At 49.9% G+C, this 18,925-nt stretch overlaps 2 protein-coding genes across 6 annotated transcripts in view; one reads left to right on the forward strand and one right to left on the reverse strand.

Moving 5' to 3' along the window:
• The window catches only part of FMNL3 (formin like 3), an 81,526-nt gene extending 79,507 nt beyond the window's left edge, over positions 1 to 2,019 (forward strand). For all 3 annotated transcript variants that reach the window (XM_069092598.1, XM_069092599.1, XM_069092600.1), the window contains one exon: positions 714 to 2,019. The gene's annotated coding sequence lies outside the window, so the exon portion shown is untranslated. The remainder of the gene's footprint in view (positions 1 to 713) is intronic.
• Positions 2,020 to 2,369: 350 nt separating this feature from the next.
• PRPF40B (pre-mRNA processing factor 40 homolog B) lies at positions 2,370 to 18,925 on the reverse strand. Of its 3 annotated transcripts, none has more exons than XM_069092602.1 (26): positions 18,648 to 18,925; positions 13,130 to 13,210; positions 12,099 to 12,242; positions 11,538 to 11,603; positions 10,816 to 10,843; positions 10,552 to 10,577; positions 10,336 to 10,446; positions 9,934 to 10,006; positions 9,747 to 9,771; positions 9,354 to 9,530; positions 9,025 to 9,139; positions 8,860 to 8,924; positions 8,276 to 8,440; positions 8,046 to 8,154; positions 7,540 to 7,690; positions 6,660 to 6,793; positions 6,108 to 6,222; positions 5,866 to 5,957; positions 5,561 to 5,677; positions 5,002 to 5,139; positions 4,764 to 4,910; positions 4,453 to 4,539; positions 4,133 to 4,307; positions 3,514 to 3,575; positions 3,175 to 3,321; positions 2,370 to 3,039 (listed from the first exon to the last, which is right to left on the reverse strand). In XM_069092602.1, the coding sequence occupies exons 1-26, from the start codon at positions 18,648 to 18,650 to the stop codon at positions 2,947 to 2,949; spliced, it is 2,646 nt and encodes an 881-aa protein (XP_068948703.1). In that variant the 5' UTR covers positions 18,651 to 18,925; the 3' UTR covers positions 2,370 to 2,946. The 3 variants fall into 3 exon arrangements, with proteins under 3 accessions (XP_068948703.1, XP_068948702.1, XP_068948704.1); XM_069092601.1 differs by having other exon boundaries at positions 9,886 to 10,006; positions 18,648 to 18,918; XM_069092603.1 differs by having other exon boundaries at positions 4,764 to 4,850; positions 9,886 to 10,006; positions 18,648 to 18,915.

Consider the following 18,925-nt stretch of genomic DNA (forward strand, 5'->3'; position numbering starts at 1 on the left):
CTGGAGATGTCTGCTGCATGAGTCAGATCCATTCTGTTAGTACCCAGCTGTCAAGGTCTCCCTCTGTCCTTGCATGTCCCTTTGCTCTGGGCAGTACTTTCCCCTTGCATGCTTCCTTATAATTGGGCTCCATGGGGCGGGGGGGGGGGCAGCACTGCTTGTACCAGTGCTGTTGTGGCTTCTTTGAAATTGAGGAAAAAGGGTCTTAAATTCAAGGGCTGGGGCTTTGGAGCTATGTCAAAGGAGGATAGCATCAGGAAGTTTCTTTTGACTGGTGAAGCAGAGGGGCGGGCCTAGTGGCAAGCACTGTATTGGGTAGATGAGGGAGTTAGGGACCCATGGTTTAACATAATAGAATAACTTCCAGCTGGAAGAACAGATGCCTTCTTGCTATCGCTGTCCCTGGCGTCTATTCTGTGCCCAGGATTTCCTTGCTGACCTGTCTCTTAATTACTCTCATTTCTGTCCAGTGGCAAGAACAATTCTCCCTAGTTCCACTGTCCTTTAACCATAAAAATTCCTCAGTAGGCTTTATACTACTTCTATCTAATGCTGGTCCATCCTGGCCTGCTAGTCTACTTAACAAGGTAACAGCCCCCTGAACAGGGTCTAGTGAAACTTGTCTTTAGGGGAGTGGGGACCACATACATGCTTCTGAAGATGGCACACCTTTGCCATGGACTGCTTGGTAAGATGCTTTTCTCCATCTACAGGCCTGCACCACTGGGCCTGGAGCTGTGCCCCGGTCCGAGCCCCAGGGCCCCACTAAGGCATCAGTCATGGAGAAGGAAGCACTTCAGGCCCTCAAGCTCGTCTCTGCAAGTTGAAGGGGTTTGATCCGGAGCCTTGGAACTGGCAGTGGCTCCCAAGCTGGGACTGCCACATTTATCTCCTCACTTCCTGTTCCCATCCCAGGCCTTGAGACTGGCTTCCCATTGGCTTCTGGTCCAGAAAGGGATACGGTAGTCATCTTCCCTGTGGGAATCAGATTCCCCAGGCTAAGTCCCTGGAACTATGCATTGTCTTTTACTGCACTTTGCTCTTAAGGCTTCTAACCACCTGCCCTGCTAGGGCATTCTTCATCCCTTCAAGGCAGCTCAGCCCCTTGTTAGGAGTGGGCACAGTTCATAGCAGGATCTGGGTGGAGATGTCAGTTTTAGCACTTCCTGAGAGCTTAAGCCCAGGGCCCTAGGCCTTAACCCAAGGGCATGAAAAACAAAAAACAAGCAGTAGTGGCCAGATACTGACTGCTGGAAGGGCAGAGACAAAACCCAAAGTATGAGATGATGGGGAGAAAGTCTTAGTTATTTTCTTCTAGACCCTTGGGTTTAGATGGCTGCCAGAGCAATGGGGGCTGAGAATAGTCCTCCAGTGCCTAGGGCCCTGCCCTGCTAATAATAAGTAGGGTAGGTTGTTTGGCCAACTTCTGTACTCATCAGTATTGATGATGGAGGCTTTTCTAACTTGTCCAATCTGGTCACTGCCTGACCTGAGTGGAGACCAAGGATAGAGCTGGGGAAAGAGGAAATAATTTGGATGACCTGACCTATTGAAGGTAAAGACCGGGGCATATACAACAGCAGGCTAAGCATTGGAGTGGACCAGACCTGTGATTCTCTAGTGAGGAAATTGCTCATTTAGATCAGCACTTGTTTTGCAACTTAAGTCTTGAGCAGCCAGAGGCCCTGGGAAGGTATATGACTTGTCATAGTCACACAGCCAGTAAAGAACAGTCAGACAAAGGACTTGCCATACTGCCTCTGTGAGCTAAGTATGAAGGGAAGAAAACAACAGAAAAGCCTATGAGCTGCTTTGCCAGGTTAGGGCTTTCTATTTGAGCCAAATATCTCCTACTTGTCCTTCTAGCTCCCTCCCTTTTTCTGTCCCCTGGAAAGGAATGTAGGTTATCCATCCTGTTTTGTATATGGAAAGCATCCCATCCCTACTTGTCTTGTGTGTCTGTGTGTATATATCTCTATCTATATGCTCCCCAAATGCCAACAAAAGCTAAGAGCGTCACTGTGTGTCTGAGTTCTTTACCCTCAGGGTGGTGGGTTGGCCCAGGGATGTGGGATTAGGGGCAGTACCCCTAGCTTCCTTGGAGCACAAACTTCTTTCTGCCCAACACAAAACAAAGAACGGAGGTTATGGATGGCCGACTCCAAATGGTGCCTTGGACTGGCCATAGGATGGGAGATGCAAAGTAGCACATATTAGTGTGGTCCATGATGCAGTACTCCCCCCTGCTGGCTTTGGAAGGCATAGCATCCATTGAGTCTACAGGTCTCATTCTAGACTTAACTGATCAAACCTTCTCTTCCTCTCCCCTGCCACCCCGCCTTAGCCATTTAAAGACAGGAGTCTGTAGCCATGTTATAAATATTATCATTATTAATAATTAAAAAAAAAAACACTGAATTCCCAGGTTGGAGAGAGGAAGAGGTAGCGCCATTGGGCCAGGGTAGTAGGGGTAAGGGGTAGAGAGCTACTTTGAATGGCCTAGAATGTCTCCCTCCTCCCCCCCCAACCCTCCACTCCCAACTGGCTCAGTGCCCATTGGCAAACTGCAGTTCTCTCACAGTGACCCTTCCTAGGGAAAGAGAGAATGACAAGTAGTGGCACACCTTCCCCCCTGCCATTCCTCCTCATTCTTATACTGGCGCTGCCTAACCCCATCAGGCCTGGACAAGGGAGTAGGGATGATGCCAGGGACTATACTGGATGTCCAAGATGATAAGGGGGGGCCTCTGAAGAGCAGCTGGGGCAACTTTATAGTGCTGATGCTGGCCTTTGGAGGGGTTCTGCCAAACAGGAATAGGGTGCTTTAGGGACAGTGGGCATTGACCAGACTGAGGAAGGAGTCCTGGGCTGGGGAGCTTGGCTAATGGGGTAGTACTAGGAACACAGGCTTCACACAGTCCCACAAGGGCACAGTGAGTATCAGGGTCACTGCTGATCATCCAGCTGCTGCAGAAGTGTCCGGCGCCGCCTTTCCAGTTCCCCTTCACTCAGCTCACTCTCTGATGTGTCCCAGCCTGTCTGTAAGGGCAAAGGCACTGACTGACTGGTGACCCTAAGCTGTTAGGGCACAAGCTGACCACAAGCAGAGAAAGCACTGCATGGTATGATGGCAGAAATGCAGAGAACCCTGATGGGGGATCCCTGCCCCCTCACCTTCTCTTTCTTAAGTCCAAGGCCAGGGGACCGATTCCGGGGCTCTGGCCTCCGGGCCTCCCTCTCTTTGTCCCGTTCTCGTTCTTTCTCTTCAATTTCCTTGCTTCCTTTCTCTTTTTCTCGCTCTATTTCACTCTCAGGACTGTTCTGTAAGACCACACCACATTAATTGCTTAGTTCCCAGTGAAGGGCAGGAATGAAGGGAAGCCAGAGGCCAAGAGAAGACACAGAAAATGAGTCTAGGGCAGGAAAGGTAATCTGGTTCAAGGGGAAGGAGCCAGAGGCACAAATGACTATTGCTCTCTAGTAAAATGAATTGAGAACCCCTTCCCCATTTACCGACTTGTGCCTCTTCTTCTTGCCTTTCTTCTTCGGCTTCTTAGACTTCCGGAAGCCGTGATCTAGATTTAGAAGAGGGTGGCTCAGTATCCCCAAGCTCTCCGGGAAGAGAGGAAGTCTAGACACTTAATTAGTCTAGCCCCAGGCCGTCTTATCCTTCTCTCTCTGCCTCCAAGAAGAATGTTCCTACAGCCATTCCAAAGAGATGGGTCCTTCTAATTCTAAACCGTTTTTAGTGAAGTCTAGAGCCTTCAGCCTCTCTCAGTCCCATTTCTCCGTTTGTTTCACCCATATTATAGTAGTAAAGTTCCTTCTGCCTTCTAACCTCAGATTATCCTATGCAGTTTTGGCCCATCCTCCCTTTCCAACCCTCAATAATAACAAACTCACATTTATATAGTATTTTAAGGTTTACAGAGCGCTCTACTCTCAAGGGATCTAAAAAAACAGTGAGCCTTCTCCCCTGAATGAATTCCACAGCATGGAACCCTGTCATTGATTCCCTCCTTTAGCTTTCTCTTCCACTGACAAAACATCTTTTTTATTCCCCCTTTTATTTCATACAGCTATTCCTAGGGTTCTCTACTCCCCCACAATAGGCTCTGTTAAGTGACTTTGCCTGCTCCAAGAGGGGGGCGGCTGGAGGGAGAGCCTCTGCCCCCGAGAGGGCCGCCCCCGCTCTCAGCTGAGTCGAGTGAAGACGAGGGCTCAGAGCCGGACTCAGAGGGGTTCCATCTTCTTCGTTTGGAGGGCCGCAGGAGGGGTGGCTGCTCGTCCTCCTCTGACTCAGAGCCCTGGAGAGAGATAAGGGAGGAAAAGGTTCTCAGAAAAGCCTGAAGCAGAAAAGAAGGGTGGTGGAGAAGTAAGAATGTTTGTCCTAAATGATCTCTATCCCACCCACAGGGTCTTTATCTCACACATACTTTCCCAATAACTCACCGAGGGTGAATGGGATCGCTTTCGATGATGTTTCTTGCCCTTTTTGCCATGTTTTCTGCCTTTGATGTGAAAGTGCTGGCATTCACTCTGATGGGGAAGGAGGAAGAGAGAAGCTCCAGAAATACCTCTCCTCTGCCTCAGCCTTAGGACATATTCCCTCATTCACTTACAGCACCTACCCACCTTCCTGTCTAGCTCCCTGAAAGGCTTTCATGTTAAGTTACTCAGGTTAGCTTAGGCCAGGTCGGGGTAAGGGCAGAGCCAGAGACCCAGAGAAGGCTAACAGAGGCAGTGCTTTTCACTTCCCGCACCTGTAAGAACTCTCGGAAGAGGCGTATCCGCTCTGACTCCAGGGTGATCTGTTCAAAAGCAGAGTCACACACGAAGCGCTCTCGGACCTTGTTGGGGAAACAACAGCCGAGCATGTGGATGAGAGCAAGCAAACCAGGAGTGAGGGTCTGGGGACCAAATCAAACAATATTTTGGGGGGCAAGAAGGCGTCTTGGAAGTCATTTCCTGTAAAGCATGGCGTCCAGTTAGTTTCCTCACCTCCTCCCAGCCAGTGCCAGGCTCTAGGGCAGGGGCAGCTTGCCTCAGCATGCTTCGAAAGGCAGCTTCCCTACGTCGAAGTCTCCGTGCTTCCTCCTTCTCCCTCTCCCGTTCTCGTGCCTCTGCCTTCTCTAGTAGCTAAAGGTATAAAAGATGCCAAATAGGATCGCTTAGGATTCCCAGCCAGGGAAAGCCTGGAGGGGTGGGCAGAGAAGCATGAGGGGCAAGGGTGTAATGGACCCTTATGGCAGGGTCTCCTTCCCATAGCTCACAATTCAGGAGGGGGAACCTGCGAGGCCTAAGCTCACCTCTAGGAATCTGGGCTCCTCCCACCTGCTCAAGCTACTGGGTACCACGAGCCCTGAAATGTAGCTGCCTCAAAGATGAGTATAGACAATGGGCAGTAGGAAGGGAGAGGACTAGCAAGTATTTGACAATTGTGCCCCAGCCTTGCCCTGAGAAAACATCTCTTCCTCATTTCATCCTTCACATCCTAATTCACTTCAACTGTCCTCTCCGTGGCCCCCAATCTGCCCCTACCCCAACCCTGCCCCCTCACGCTGTTGAAGGTCAGCTTGATGTTGCCAGCGTCCAGTGCAGCAGCCCTCTTGTCAAAGCTGATGACGTGTGCAAAGTCCTCAAAGGCTGTGTTCACTTCCACACTGAAACCCCGATCCTATGGAATAAGCAGATAGAGGACATGATATTAAAAACTAGGCTGATAAAGAGCTTTATTCCTTTGTCTTAAGGCTTTGTACCCCTGCTAAAAAAAAATGCCCCCAAGAAGGATCCCTTAAAACATTATTAGTTTGCTTGATAAGTTAGAATTGGGTCAGTTCTAACACAATCCCAGGTCCCTCTTACCTTAAGGATGTCCTTAATGATTTTCTTCTCATCATGGAATCTGGCCTTCAGATCCTCTACATAAAACTTGAAGAGATCCAGAGGGGTGGAGCCTGCAGAGGAGGCAGGGAGGGGGGAGGGGGCCCGGCTGGTGGCACCTTCCTGAGGTCTAGGGAATTAAGTTAAGGGCAGGGCAGGGGAGAGGTGGTGCAGAGAACCGGTCAGGGGCAGGGAGCCGGGGAGGGAAAGCCCGGCTGCCTTACCCGGCTGGCCCAGCATGTTGGCAAAGCGGGCATCGGTGCTGACCGCTGGGTACAGCTCCATCCAGGTAGACATGGAGTGCAGCTGCCCTGTCTCGTGCAGCTCGTCCAGGAAGGTCTGAGCAGGGAAAGGCCAGTTATGGGGACAGGGACAGAAAGACAGATTGAGAGAGAAATGGAGATAGAAACAAATAAGGGGAGAAAAAGGGGAAAACAGGTAGAGAGAGGATACCTAGATGGTGAAATGCAGAGGGAAAAAGAACAGGAGGAAACTTGAAAAAGACAAGGGAATAAAAGACACAGAGACCTTTCTGAACCTCACACACCCCCACCAGCTTCCTGCAAGGACATCCCCCACCTTGCCACCCCAGAGATTAGGAACAGCCCATTAAAGACTCCCACTGCCTCTAGGGTGCTCTCTGCTTCTAGAGAAGCTAAAACAGCAAGAATAAGGTGGGACCCAAAGAGCAGAAAAGGGAGCAGAGCAGGAAGCAAAGCAGAAGCTGGAAGGTTCCCAGGGGTCAGATCTAGGGTGAGGCCAAGAGGGCTGGCTACCTGGAAGGCTTCGCGGTTCTTTCGGTGCTGGCGCCTCTCCCGCAGTCGAGCCCGCTCACGCTCTTCCTCTTCCTCTCGCTCCAGTGCTCGGATGTGCTCCTCGAAGCAGATCAGCGCGTCCTCCTTGTCCATGTCTGCCCGCAGGGAGCAGGCTCAGCAGACATTGCAGGAGGTAGAGGGCACCCTCTCAGAACCCAGCACCCCCAGCACTACAAGGATGCTTTCCCCACAGTCTCCCACGGGCACCCAGGGTGGGGAAGAGTGAGACCCCAGGAGGCGGCAGTGACAACAGGGAGGGCTCTGGTGGGGAGGATCTGGGGACAACAAAAGTCCAGGCATCTGACCCTATAAGAGGGGCTAGAGCAGTGGCTGAAGGGGCTTCGCCTGAATTAGCAGGCCATTTTTATGGGACTGGCTTTGCCACTCCAGAATCATCGGGAGATTTGCCAACAGCAGTTTGTATTATGTGTGGCCAATAGGGTCCATATTGTTAAGCCAAGCTAAGATTACATTCATCTGAACTACAAAAATCATCATTCAAGTCTTCTTGAATGTCCCAGCCTAAGGCTCTTCCTACTAGGCCACACTGCCTTCAGGGCCATAGTGAATCTCAGTAGAAGGGAGAGGGATGTCCCTGGGTGTCTTGGAAAGAATCTGGGAGCCCTAGAGTCCAGGCAAGTACAGGGGAATCTCAGAGGGTCTGAGGGCACTCGGGATATGGAGGGTGCTGGGAGTCCCAGGAAGTTCAGGACATTAGGGGCTCCTGAGAAGTCCAAGATAAGAGGTTCAAATATAAGAGGGCCAGGTGGGTTCCAGGGGTCCCAGGAGGTCCTTGGGGAGGGGGGAGGGGTATGTAGGGGTGTCGAGGCCCTGGGCTCACTCTGCAGCTGGTGGTCCTGGGCAAAGCTGGGGTTGTCCATGAGGTGCTGTTGAGCTTGGGACCAAGTAGTTTGGAAGCTGACACTGCTCATTCCATCCAGGATGCTCTTTAGAGCCTGGATATTACGGCGACGCAGTTGTTTAGCCTGTTCCTGAGAGGGTGAAAGAAGAGGGGACAGTTAGAGAGAAGAAATAGGGAGCCCTAGAAGGAGAGATGGAAGGTCAAGGCTATTTATGGGCCAGGAGATACAGGGAGAGGGACCAACAATTTATTTTCCCAAGATGGATAGCAAGCCCTGCTCGGGACCAGAAAGGATGGAAACTAAAAAGGATCTGATGGATACTATGAGAAAAACATGGGCTGGAGACTATCCAAAACACTCTTGGGAACTCTGCAAAACATAATGCAAGTGAGCAGCCACTGCTTCTGAGTCAAGACCCGGGGAACTGAAGAAGGTTGGATCAGGACCAGAAAGCCTAGACTGAGAAGGTGCTGACGAGTGTTACCTTTTCCTTCTTGGCAAGGAAGAAGAGGACATCATCATATATTTCCTTACGGTCCCGCTCAGGTACTACAGCCCAGACTTCCAGTTCCCCAAACGTTTGCTCAGCTCGCCTAGGGTCATGCAGATGGACTGTGAATTAGAACGGCAAAAGGCACTGTGCCCCTGAAACACTACGTTCTGGATAGAGTTCATTCCCTGGGCATGCGTGGCGTCCCCACCCCTAGACCTCACCGGTATCGGGTGGTGGAGGTCATTCGGTCATGCTGTTCCAGAAAGTGCTGAAGGGTCTGCTTGGCCTCTTTGGCCCTCAAACGGGCCTCTTCCTTTTCTTCTTTCTCCCGCTGTGCTTTGTAGGCATTGAACGCCTGCTTTTTCTCACTTAGTTTTGGCAGAGCACTGGGATGGAGAAGACAGGGTTGGGGTAAGGCAGCCCAAACCACCTACATCATGACTTGCAACTCAGGAAGCACTGGCAATCAACCCAGTATTAGCTATGGAATCATCCTGAAGCAGGTGTGAGCACAGGAGGGGACACTGAGAGGGCTGAGGTGCCAAGGCCCATTCATTCGGGTGGTGTCCAAATCACTTTGCCAGGTCCTATCCCCCTCAGCCTCCACAGTCCTAATCTCAACATATTTCCTTTTTTATCACTGTCATCTCCTGGGTATCTCAGCCTACTTTTATCCCCTCTCCCATCCATCCCAGGCTATTACCTTCCTGGCTCTTGCCCATCCTGATCCCTGAAGTTTCCCCAGCCCTGTTGTTCCCACAGATAGGGTTTAGGGGACATCTTGACTTACCCTCCCCAGCCCTACCTGTAGCGGGGGTCAGTGACCACCATCTTCATGGCTTGTTCCCATGAAGCATTGGAGGGGACAGCCTGGAATTGAGCAGGTGGGTGATTAAACTTCCCCAAAATTAAGCCTTAGCTGAGAAATCATGTTTCTAAGCCTTGGTCTGAGAAATCAGAGCTGTAGTACCTTGTCTCTCAGCAGTTCCTTGAATGCCTGCTTTGCCTTTTCTCGGTTGCTCCAGCTGAAGCTTGACCTCTCTGGCTCGAGCTTTGGCTCTTCCTCCTCCTGCCGCCTAGCAGCACTGGGAGCCAGATAGGATTCAGCCAAAGTGCCCTCATCACACCCCTCCCCTCCAGCCTCTGGGTATCCTGCTCCCCTCCTCCAGGGCATACCCTGGGATCCAGGTACTGTTCTAGATCCCCGGCAGAGGCACCAAGGTTGAGGATGCTAGACACACAGAAGGAGGTAGAGGATGGCAGCTATGCCTCAGGGAACTGAGGTGCTGCAGCCTTTACCTGCTAGTGCTTTCCTCCTGATGCAGAAGCCCCTGATCCAGAGGCTGGGTAGGTTCTGACAGTTCACAGTCTTCATGCCCACCTGGCTCAGGTTCAATGAGGCCCGTAGGGACTGGGGCCGGTCCAGGAGTAGCAGGAGGTGGCTCGGGCTGTGGCTGTGGCTGTGGCTGCTGCTTCCTGCAATGACCCCAGCAAACAGTAGAGCAGAAGTACAAGATAGGCATGAGGTCAAAGGCTGGGGTGGTCCTTGTACCATGGGCTGAAAACGGATTGTCCTGAAGTGATATGGGGAGCTCTCTCCACATATATAACAAGAGGTGGGGGGCTCATAGTACTTCATACCCAAGGCTCCCACCAAGCCCACTGGCCCTGAGGATAGGTGGCCTCACTCACCCTGCAGCCTCCTGTTTGACCAAAGCTGCAATTAGGGAAGAGAGTGTGTGGGTCAGAGCACAGAGAGGGCAGGGGCTCCTGGTGCCCCCTACACCAGAGCCCCCAACCCAGCCCCCACCCTGCCCCTCAGACCCCTCACCCTCCAGTTCATCCAGGTCCTTAGGCCGGCTCCACCGGGACTCCTTACTCTGGTTGTTGTAGTAGTAGGGTTTGCCAGTGTCTGACTTGTACTCTTTCCAGGGGCACTGAGACAACAGCAACTGTGGGAGTATGGTAGGAATTAAGGGACAAGGTGTGCATCAGAAAACAGGTGGTACTCTTTAAAGGATGTTAAGGGAACCATCCGAGTAGAAACATGGAGGGATTATCAAGAAGTGGGCCAAGTTCAGACAGCAGACTTCCTACCCAATTAGTGGCTACACTGAAGGCTCAGGTCCATAATATGCATGCTCAAGGAAAAGAAGGGATATGTGTTCAGAGAGCTAAGGGCATCCAGAGTCGTAAAGGCGTGTCACACATACGAATGGGTCAAGGTGATTAAAACACAGAAGATGCAGAGGGGTCAGCCAAGGATTCAAGGATCCTTCACCTCAGCTTTGGACTTGAGGACGCTGGGCTTCTCCCACACAGACTGCTTGTCATCTGCATTGTAGTAGTAGATTCGTCCATCAGGAGCCACGTGTTCACTCCACAAAACTCTCTAGGAAGCGGAGAAATTTTTTCAGGCTCTACTCCCAATGCCCACCTCGTCCTACTCCTTTCCTCTCAGGATTCTCTCCTTTAATCCTTCCTGGTGCACACTCACCGTAGGGTCTGCTCCAGTCACAACAGCTGGAAAAGAAATTGAAAAAAATATCTAAGGCCAAGTTCCGACCCTGTACCCAATACCCCCCAGATACCTGGTCCCCCACCATCCCACACCTACCAACGCCCACCCTGGCCCAGTCAACACCCCAAACTCCCTGGCACCCCAACAGGCATGATCCACGGCAGGTTTCAGACCACCGTCCCCCTCCCCCTAAGCCCCCAACCTCCGAGCCTGGGGGGGCCAAGCCCCCAGAAGACTCACAGCTGGCGGTGTCCACACCTGGGGCCGTCTGCCGAAGAAAGAGGGGGAAGGGTTGGGGCCAAGCCCAGTGGTCCCCAGGACCCTAGGTCCTGGGGGAAGGGGAAGCAGGCCGGGCCAAGACCCAGGTGTCTTGGCTTTTAAGCGTTTGTGCTTCTTAACCAGTTCCCTCCCCACCCCCAAAAGCTGGAACCTTGGGATACCAGGGGCAAATCCCACAGATGCTTCTTTCTTCTTTCCTTGGGTGGAAATGCTTTGAACAATCAGATCCCATATCTCATTTCCCTAACTGGCAGACACAAACCCTACATCCTGTCCTGGCAGCTTGACTTCCCATAGGCACTGATAGGCACCAAAAGAATGAGTAGGATGCAGTTTGACAATGTCGCCTCCTTCGATGGCATTAACATGTATCCAACTGGGTGTTTGTGAATGTGAAAAGCAATGTGTATTAAGTATGTATGCACATCTTAGTGAAACAGGAGAGCAGAAGAAAATGTATGTGACTTAGGGTGTGATGAGGAATTTATGGAACTAAATTTGCAGCTCAGAAGTATATATGAGTTGGTTGAAAGGGAAAGTTGATGGATCAGGATGTGAATAGAGAAGATAAGAGAGGCAAAGTAAAGTGAGAGGGTGAGGGGAATTACCCCTTGCTTTGAGTCAGACACAAGGCTCAGGTGGAGGACAAAGCTCAGATGCCTAGGGGGCCCCCCAACGCTTACCGCTGCAGTGACAGGCACCGCGGGCATCAGCATCCCTGGCATCATGGGTGGTACCATCCCTGGTATCTGAGCACAAACAAGGCAAGAACCAGCCACAGATGTCAGGGCGGACATGGACTGGGTCCCAAATGAGGCAGGGGGGGAGACAGACCGTCACTTGGAACATTTGGCACAGGAAGTCTTGGTCCTTGGACTCTCAGCCCAAGCTGGAAGTTCTAATCAATTATTCGGCAGTAAAAAATTGCACAGGTGTGCCCCACCCCTTTCCCAATTCCCAAGATGTTTTTGTCTTCTAGTGTTTCCTAGAGAACACCAGTGTCTGCTGTCCATACCCTAAGAGTTATCCCCAGAAAGAGCTCCCAAAAACCCCACAGAGAAAGTTCCAAGAGATTGGGTATGTTCAATTTCCATTAGACTCAAATGTCTAATTTCCATTAGATTTAGACCAAGCCTACATAATTTCAACTATGGTTCCTTCCACCTTTCCCCTCTTTCAGGTAAAATGATGGACCTAAGAGCACCTATCTGTAGTTCTGTAGGATAAAAGGAGAGGAGTATTACCTGTGTAATTGGTGGTGGCCCCCCCATTGGTGGGAGCATCGGGGGCATCATGCCAGGGGGGATGGGAGGGATGGCAGGTGGTCTCTGGTTCATGGGAGGCAGCCCCATTGGGGGGAAGGGTGGAGGGATTCCTGGAGGGGGCATCTGGAAATGAGGGGAAGGGGCACTGAGCAGAGGAGGCATTATCCTAGACACGACCACCTGCTCCCACCTCTAGAGTCAAATGAGGCAGGTAGGAGCCTGGATGCTAACCCCAACTCAGAATACTTGTGGATGATACACAGTAGGTAGTACCCTCCCTTTTCCTGGCCTGGAAGGTCACCAACAACAATGACTGTGACCCATAAAGGGGAACTATGTGATTAACATGAGATCTTGCTGGGGTAAAAAGCCATGCTCTGGGACTAGGCCTAGAATTCCAACACCCTTATCTAATAAACACTAAAGCCTCTTAGGAAGCATGGGGAAATGAAATGAATCTGAATGGGGAGAACAGTGTCATAGGGGTGGTTTACTTTCTAAGATCCTCTTCCCCAAACAATTCCCCTGAGAAATGGAGAAAAGTAAGAACTTGTACCCAGTCCCCTAATCATCTGCCTACCTCCCATCCCCTTAGGTCTGATTCATGACAATTCAGATGTTATGCCAAAATATAATAAAGAAAATGAGAGAATAAAAAGGTTCCCTTCTTTCTCCTGAATGCCCTTAGCCCTGTTTACCCTTACACCCCAACCATGGCCCCATATCAAATATATATATTTAGAATGAGGACTTCTTCCTCACCTTTCCTTTCCCTCCACCCATAGTGCCTCACTTAGAAGGGGAAAAAAATCACACATATTTTAGACATAGAACTTGTCACTAGCTTCATCTTCCATAAACACACCAGGACCCTCCCCTTCTTGTCCCTGGGCCAAGGGGCAGAATGATGCTATAGGAAGACCATGCCCAGGAGACAGCAATGGCCAGGGGAACAGAGTTGGGAGCTGAAGACTGGAAGGGCCATCCACAGGAAAAGACATTAAACTTACGAAGGGTGGTGGCATCATGGGGGGCCCCGGTGGGAAAGGGGCAGGTGTTGCCAAGGGCCTGGGGCCAGAATCGGGAACCGACTGTTGAGGGAGAAAAAAATGGTCATAGGACCTAGGATAGGTACAGAGACGGGGTTCAGCAATTAGGCAAAGAAGGGGTGAAGATGGAGGAGCATAACAATGTGGGGAGGATGGAATCCAAGTCAGACATCCTTCCCTACCCAAGCTGATCTCCAGAGATACTTCTCTCTCAAACTAGCTTCATTTCTCCTAGAGCCATGTTGAAAGTGCTATTCCCATACTACTTTCAAGTCAACAGTTTCCACCAGAGGGGTTAACAGGGAACATAACTGCACCCCCGCCTAAGGGTCTGTTTGTGGGATGAGGGGGAAGGAAGCTGAGGTCAGAGGCTGTCATGGTTCCAGGTAAGAACATGATGCTGCCCAAGTTCTCATTTTCACAATCTGACCACTTGGAATCAGAAAATGTTTCCTGATATCAAAATGCAGACCCTCCCACCAAATCTATTGCTTTCCTCTGACCCATTTCCTAGGGGAGCTACAATGCATAGCCCAGACTAAAAATATCATCTTCACTTCAGTCTCATCCATTGGTCTACCCTTGTCAAAGCCTGTCTTCCATTTTTCAAGATGGGCTCAGTCTCAGGCAAGGACCTACCAAATTGTGGAGAGACCTGAGGATTCTCCTGTTATAATGCTATAGCGATCTCTTCTGAATTCACCCAGATCTTTAACCCTAGCATCTGCCAATTCTTCCTTTTGAACTCTTGATCTTAGCAGAGCTCTCATGATTCAGGAGGGTATTAGGGCACTTCTAATGTCACCAAGACATTCAGATGTCCTCTTGGAGACAAGTCTTCAATACTCCTCCCCCAAGTAGCCAGCCAATGGGAAATAGTGCTCTATTTTTCACTCTAGCATGCCATTTGTTCCCCCATTCTCAAGTAATTCAGAGGTTATGCCAGCCTTACCCCTGAAATCTAAAGTGGGAGAAAAGCCTAGAAAAGGAAAGTTTAGCTGCCTTTATCCTGTCCTTGACCCTACTTATCCCCATGTCCTAGCCTTGTCTCCTTATTAAATATCTAGATTTCCTTATCACCTTTCCTACTCCCAAAGCAACAAGGAGAAAAATCACAAATTTTAGACATAGTCCATGTTACCAATTCCACCCTACCCCACTCCCTATAAATACACCAGGATCCCCCTTCCCTATGGAAGACAATACCCAGGGGCCAGCAATGGCCGGGGGAATACAGAGTTGGGGGCTGCAGGTGGAAGGGCTACCTGTCCTTGATAAAACAGGATCACAGAAGTCATCTATAATAGAACAGGAATCTTTTCTACCAGTGGAAGTGGTAGAAAATTCTACCAATCCAATCCCAACAGGAATCTTTTCTAATAATGGGTCATTCAACCTCCACTTGAAATTCAGTGATAAGAAATTCACTACTTTTGGACAGTTCCAGTTGTTAGAAAGCACCCAGTAACTTCCCTGCTTAAGAACTGCAGTAACTAGCTAATGCCTTTCGTAAGAGACACAGAAGGGTGTAGTGGGAAGTCAGGAAGATGTTGGTTCAAATCCTGCCTCTGATACCTACTGGGGGGTGAACTTGGGCTAGTCACTTAAATTCTCTGTGTCTCAGGTTAATTCTCTAGAATGTAAATTGAAAAGAAGGTGCTGATTTACATTAGTAGAGGCACTTTCTCACCATCTCCCTACATCAATGAAATCATGGATATGTATATGAATCTATGTATTTACTATTTATATAAGATAACTATATATGTCCATACATCTACCATAACAACTCTATGAATCCTCCCTCTATAGTATTGCTCCTTACTTCCTTTGAAGCCCAAATTAAAACTTACCTCTTCCAAGGCTTCTTTTTCTCATTAATCCCATTTCATGCCCATTCCTATAATCATTATGTGCCATTCTGCACACATTTACTCAGTACATACTATACTGTGGCATTTTTGTACTTGATATGTTGCTTTGTAATTGATCTCTAGTTACTTCCCATGTATGTCTCTTCTAACAGAAAAATGTCTAAAATATACAAACTTGGATTCTTTTTAGTCCCACAAACAGGGCCTACTCCCATGCTCCATAGATAGGTGCTCAATGAGTTCTGCCCCATCTCTGTTGGATAGCAAATTCCCCCAGGGTCTGAACAATCCCCATCTTTGATGGAGAACCTAGAATGATTTGGTCCCACTCTCCATTATCCATGGGGCTGGGACACCAACATAACACATTTTCAGTTCGATTTCTTTCCATCCATTTTCCATTCTTCCCTCATCAAGAAGAGGGCCAGGAGAAAAGGGGCAGTCACTTCTGTCTACATGGCTTCTTGCAAACAGCTCTAAGGAAAGGCAGGGTTGGAGAAGGAGGGGAAAGCAATATGTTTGGTGAGAAAGATGGATTACTTATAGATTTCCATTATCCAGAGACCTCATTCCAGGCTGCCAAAATGAGGACTCCCTGGGAAATAAACACAGATAAGCCTTATTAGCACTGCTGTATCCATGGTCAACATTCAATTCTTTGGACTAATGGAGGACAGCAAAGGCACTGATTAAACAAAAGAAATAATTCACAAGTCTTTGCATTTGATTAAGGAATACAGTGTGAGTTAACACAGACACACACACACATATAATGTGGCAACTTTGCTTTCCTAATTATTTTTCAGGGCCTAGGATATTTGGTTGCAGCAGTGCCGACCTGGGGATAGATAATTCAGAAGAGGTGGTGAAACATAATCATCCATTAATAGGATTAAAAAAGGAAGGGATGTGGTCTGGGGGTGGGGATTGGAGGTGTATGTCAGAACATAAAAATGAATCTGTTTAATAATGTGTTCACAAACACTAACCACCATCAACGGTATCATTTTATACAATAAAGGATGGCAAATATATAATATATCCCTCCACTTTACACAAAGGATGGGTCCTTAAGTTTTTTTCTAAAATTGAATAAGTAAAAAAATCAGGGCATACCTTTAAATGCACCAGGAAAAGTCATTATCTAAGTGAATCCTTTTGTAAGGAAAAAACCCTAATTTAGCTGTTTCATACATTTAAACTTTTTAAAGTTGTTTTCTTAGACACATTTTTTTAAAACATGTACAGACATATATTTGTATTTGTTCAAATTATCTGAGCATACTGACTGAGTAGGGTATTAGGAAAGAGTAATATATGGTTGGTTAGGAAAAGTTATTTTGAGATCAAATCTGGCACTGCATAGGGCATTCAACAAGCATTTATGAAGCGCCTACTAAGTGCTAGTGGTTAACGTTGGCTAAGGCTTGTCACCTCCCTGAAGGTGGTGAGGGAAAAGTATATAGAACAAGTTCCAGCAAAATGTTCAGAGTTCTATCTCCATTTCACATTCTCCCAAACCATATATCCTATGTGTCCCTTTTACTGTGTAAGTAATGTAGAAGTTACACTTCTGAGTGGCAGTGTGATAGAAGTTATGTTGAACCATACCAGGTGAGACGGTTATTGAGCTAGAACAAAAGATACTGGGGTTTCCATGAAAGATCTTGGGTAAGAGGGAGGAGAAGGGACAACTGAGCATTACCCATCTCCAATAATGTGTTTACAGGGGAAGCTGTCAGGAACACTCTTAAAACAACACATTCATCAAAAACCCATTGCTAAGGGGACTCCAAAAGATAAAGCTGGGGACTCCAAAAAATGAAGGAACAGAAGGGAGAAAGTAAATTGATGGAGGGAACTCTATCAATAGAGTCGTGCCACAGATGGTATTTCTTACAAGACCAATTCCCCCCATACCTGCCCAGCCCCACCCCACCCCCATCTTACTTCTATGACTCTGAGGGAATGCCAATCTTGAAATCCCAGTGGATCTAGGAAGAACTCAAAAGACTTATTCATAGAGATAGTCCCTCTGGTCCTACTCTGTCATCTTTCTGGGTTGACAGTAGAAGATGGAGATCTGAGGGATTGAAAATCTCACAAATAAACAGCTGCTTCAAAAGGAGGCAGAATGAAGGCTGCAGGACTCCAAAGTCAACTGCACTGAGGCTCTCCATTTTTACCTGGTTCCAAGTCTCTTTCCATTCTAGGCTGTTCTCCCCTCAGCTATCAAGGTGATCTTCCTAAAACCCAAATCTGATCACATGACCCCCTGCCCCCAACTTAATAAACTCCAGTGGTTCCCTCTTCCCTCCAGGATCAAACAGAAAATATTGTTTGACTTTTAAAGTCCTGGCCTTCCTACCTTTCCAGTATTTTACACCCTGTCCCCCTCCATTTACTCTGTGATCCAGAGACACTTGGCCTCCTTGATGGGCTGTGCCTAAGACATTGCATTTCACAAGTTGAGTCTCATGCCTGGAATTCTCTCCCTCCCTATCTCTGCCTCCTGGCTTCCTACAAGTCCCAGATAAAATACTACCTCCTATAAGCAGCTTTTCCAGGTCTCTCCTAATAACAGTACTCTCCCCCTGAAATGATCTGCAATTGATCTGATCTATTTCTACATATCTCATTTGCCCACGGCAGTTTGTCCCATTAGAATGAGAGCTCCCTGAGGTCGGAGAGGTCTTTACCTCTCAGGATCCCCAGAACTTAGCATGATACCTAACCCAGAGGAGGTCCTTAACAGATGCTTGTGGACCGACTCCCCCTCCTCCAGTTCCACCCATTTGTGGCTTACACTTGGCCACTCGGATATGGGGGGAGAGAGGTTCTGCTCCCCTCTCCGCCTCTATCCCACCTCTCCTCCACCACTGGCCTATGTTCCCACCTCAGCCCTTCTTCTGGGGCCTCCGGGGACTTGTCAGGGCTCCGTCTGGAGGCCTCCTTAGCAGCCTCAGCCCTCCTTCCCCTCCTCCTGGACTGCCCTGGCGCTGCTCTTCCCCACTTTCCTGACCTTTCAACCCCAGTTCGGGGGCGCCCATGGCAGGCTTGGCCTCCCCCTAGAAGGCAAATCAGCCTACCAGGCAGAGGCTGGGGAGGCGTGGGGGGAATCCTGGGGGCTCCTAGCCCCTGAGCGGCTGGGGAGGGAGAGGGGGAAGGGGGCCAAGGAAAAAAGGGGGAGAGAGGGGAGGCAGAAAAGGGAGAATAGAGGGAAGAGGGGGAAAGGGGAATGGGGGAGGGGGATAACCTGGGACTCCCCATATCTCCTCTGCTTTTGCCCCACGCGTCCCCCACCCCCACTTTCCCAGCCTCTCTCTCCCTTTTGTGGACCCTTCGGACTCTCCCCTCCCCCCAGGCTGCCCCCACCCCTAATCTCTCGCCTCTCCTCCCTCTCCCCTGAGTCCCACTACCGCCCCTCCCCCGTCCCACCCCGATGTCTCCTCGTCCCCGGCCCGGCCTCTCCCGTCAGGAAGGCCGCCAGGACTTGGCCGCCCCCCAGTCCTTCTCCCCACAGCCCCCACCGCCGACCCGGGCCGCAGGGGGCGCTGTGGGACCGGGCAACCCCCCCACCCCCCACCCCCGCACGGGGACGTTACCATGCCAGAGCCTCCGAGCAGCTGGGCCGGCCCGGCCCACCCGCCAGTAAAAGCCTCTCTGATTGGCCGAACCGTGGGCAGGAGGGTGGGACCGACAGGGTGAGCACCCTTTCAGCGCCGGAGCAAAGGCAGCTTCACCGAGTCACGCCTCCGCTCCTCCCCGCTCTCTCTCTCTCAGCCCCGCCCCCGCCCAGGAAGCTGGCTCGTGCGGGAAGCGCGCGAACCGAGCCCCAGAATGACGGACTGTAGGCCCGTCCGAGGCCACGCCCACCGCCTCC

This window comes from Petaurus breviceps, unplaced genomic scaffold (assembly GCF_028583685.1).
Source record: "Petaurus breviceps papuanus isolate PSGF00001 unplaced genomic scaffold, PetGlider_PUasm1.0 191, whole genome shotgun sequence".
Classification (NCBI taxonomy): domain Eukaryota; kingdom Metazoa; phylum Chordata; class Mammalia; order Diprotodontia; family Petauridae; genus Petaurus; species Petaurus breviceps.

Coding starts and splice junctions, on each gene's coding strand:
- PRPF40B (XM_069092601.1), bottom strand. Junction 9,140..9,353: donor CAGGAGGAAAGCACTAGCAG/GTAAAGGCTGCA, acceptor TCTGGCTCCCAG/TGCTGCTAGGCGGCAGGAGG. Junction 8,925..9,024: donor AGGAACTGCTGAGAGACAAG/GTACTACAGCTC, acceptor GCTCAATTCCAG/GCTGTCCCCTCCAATGCTTC.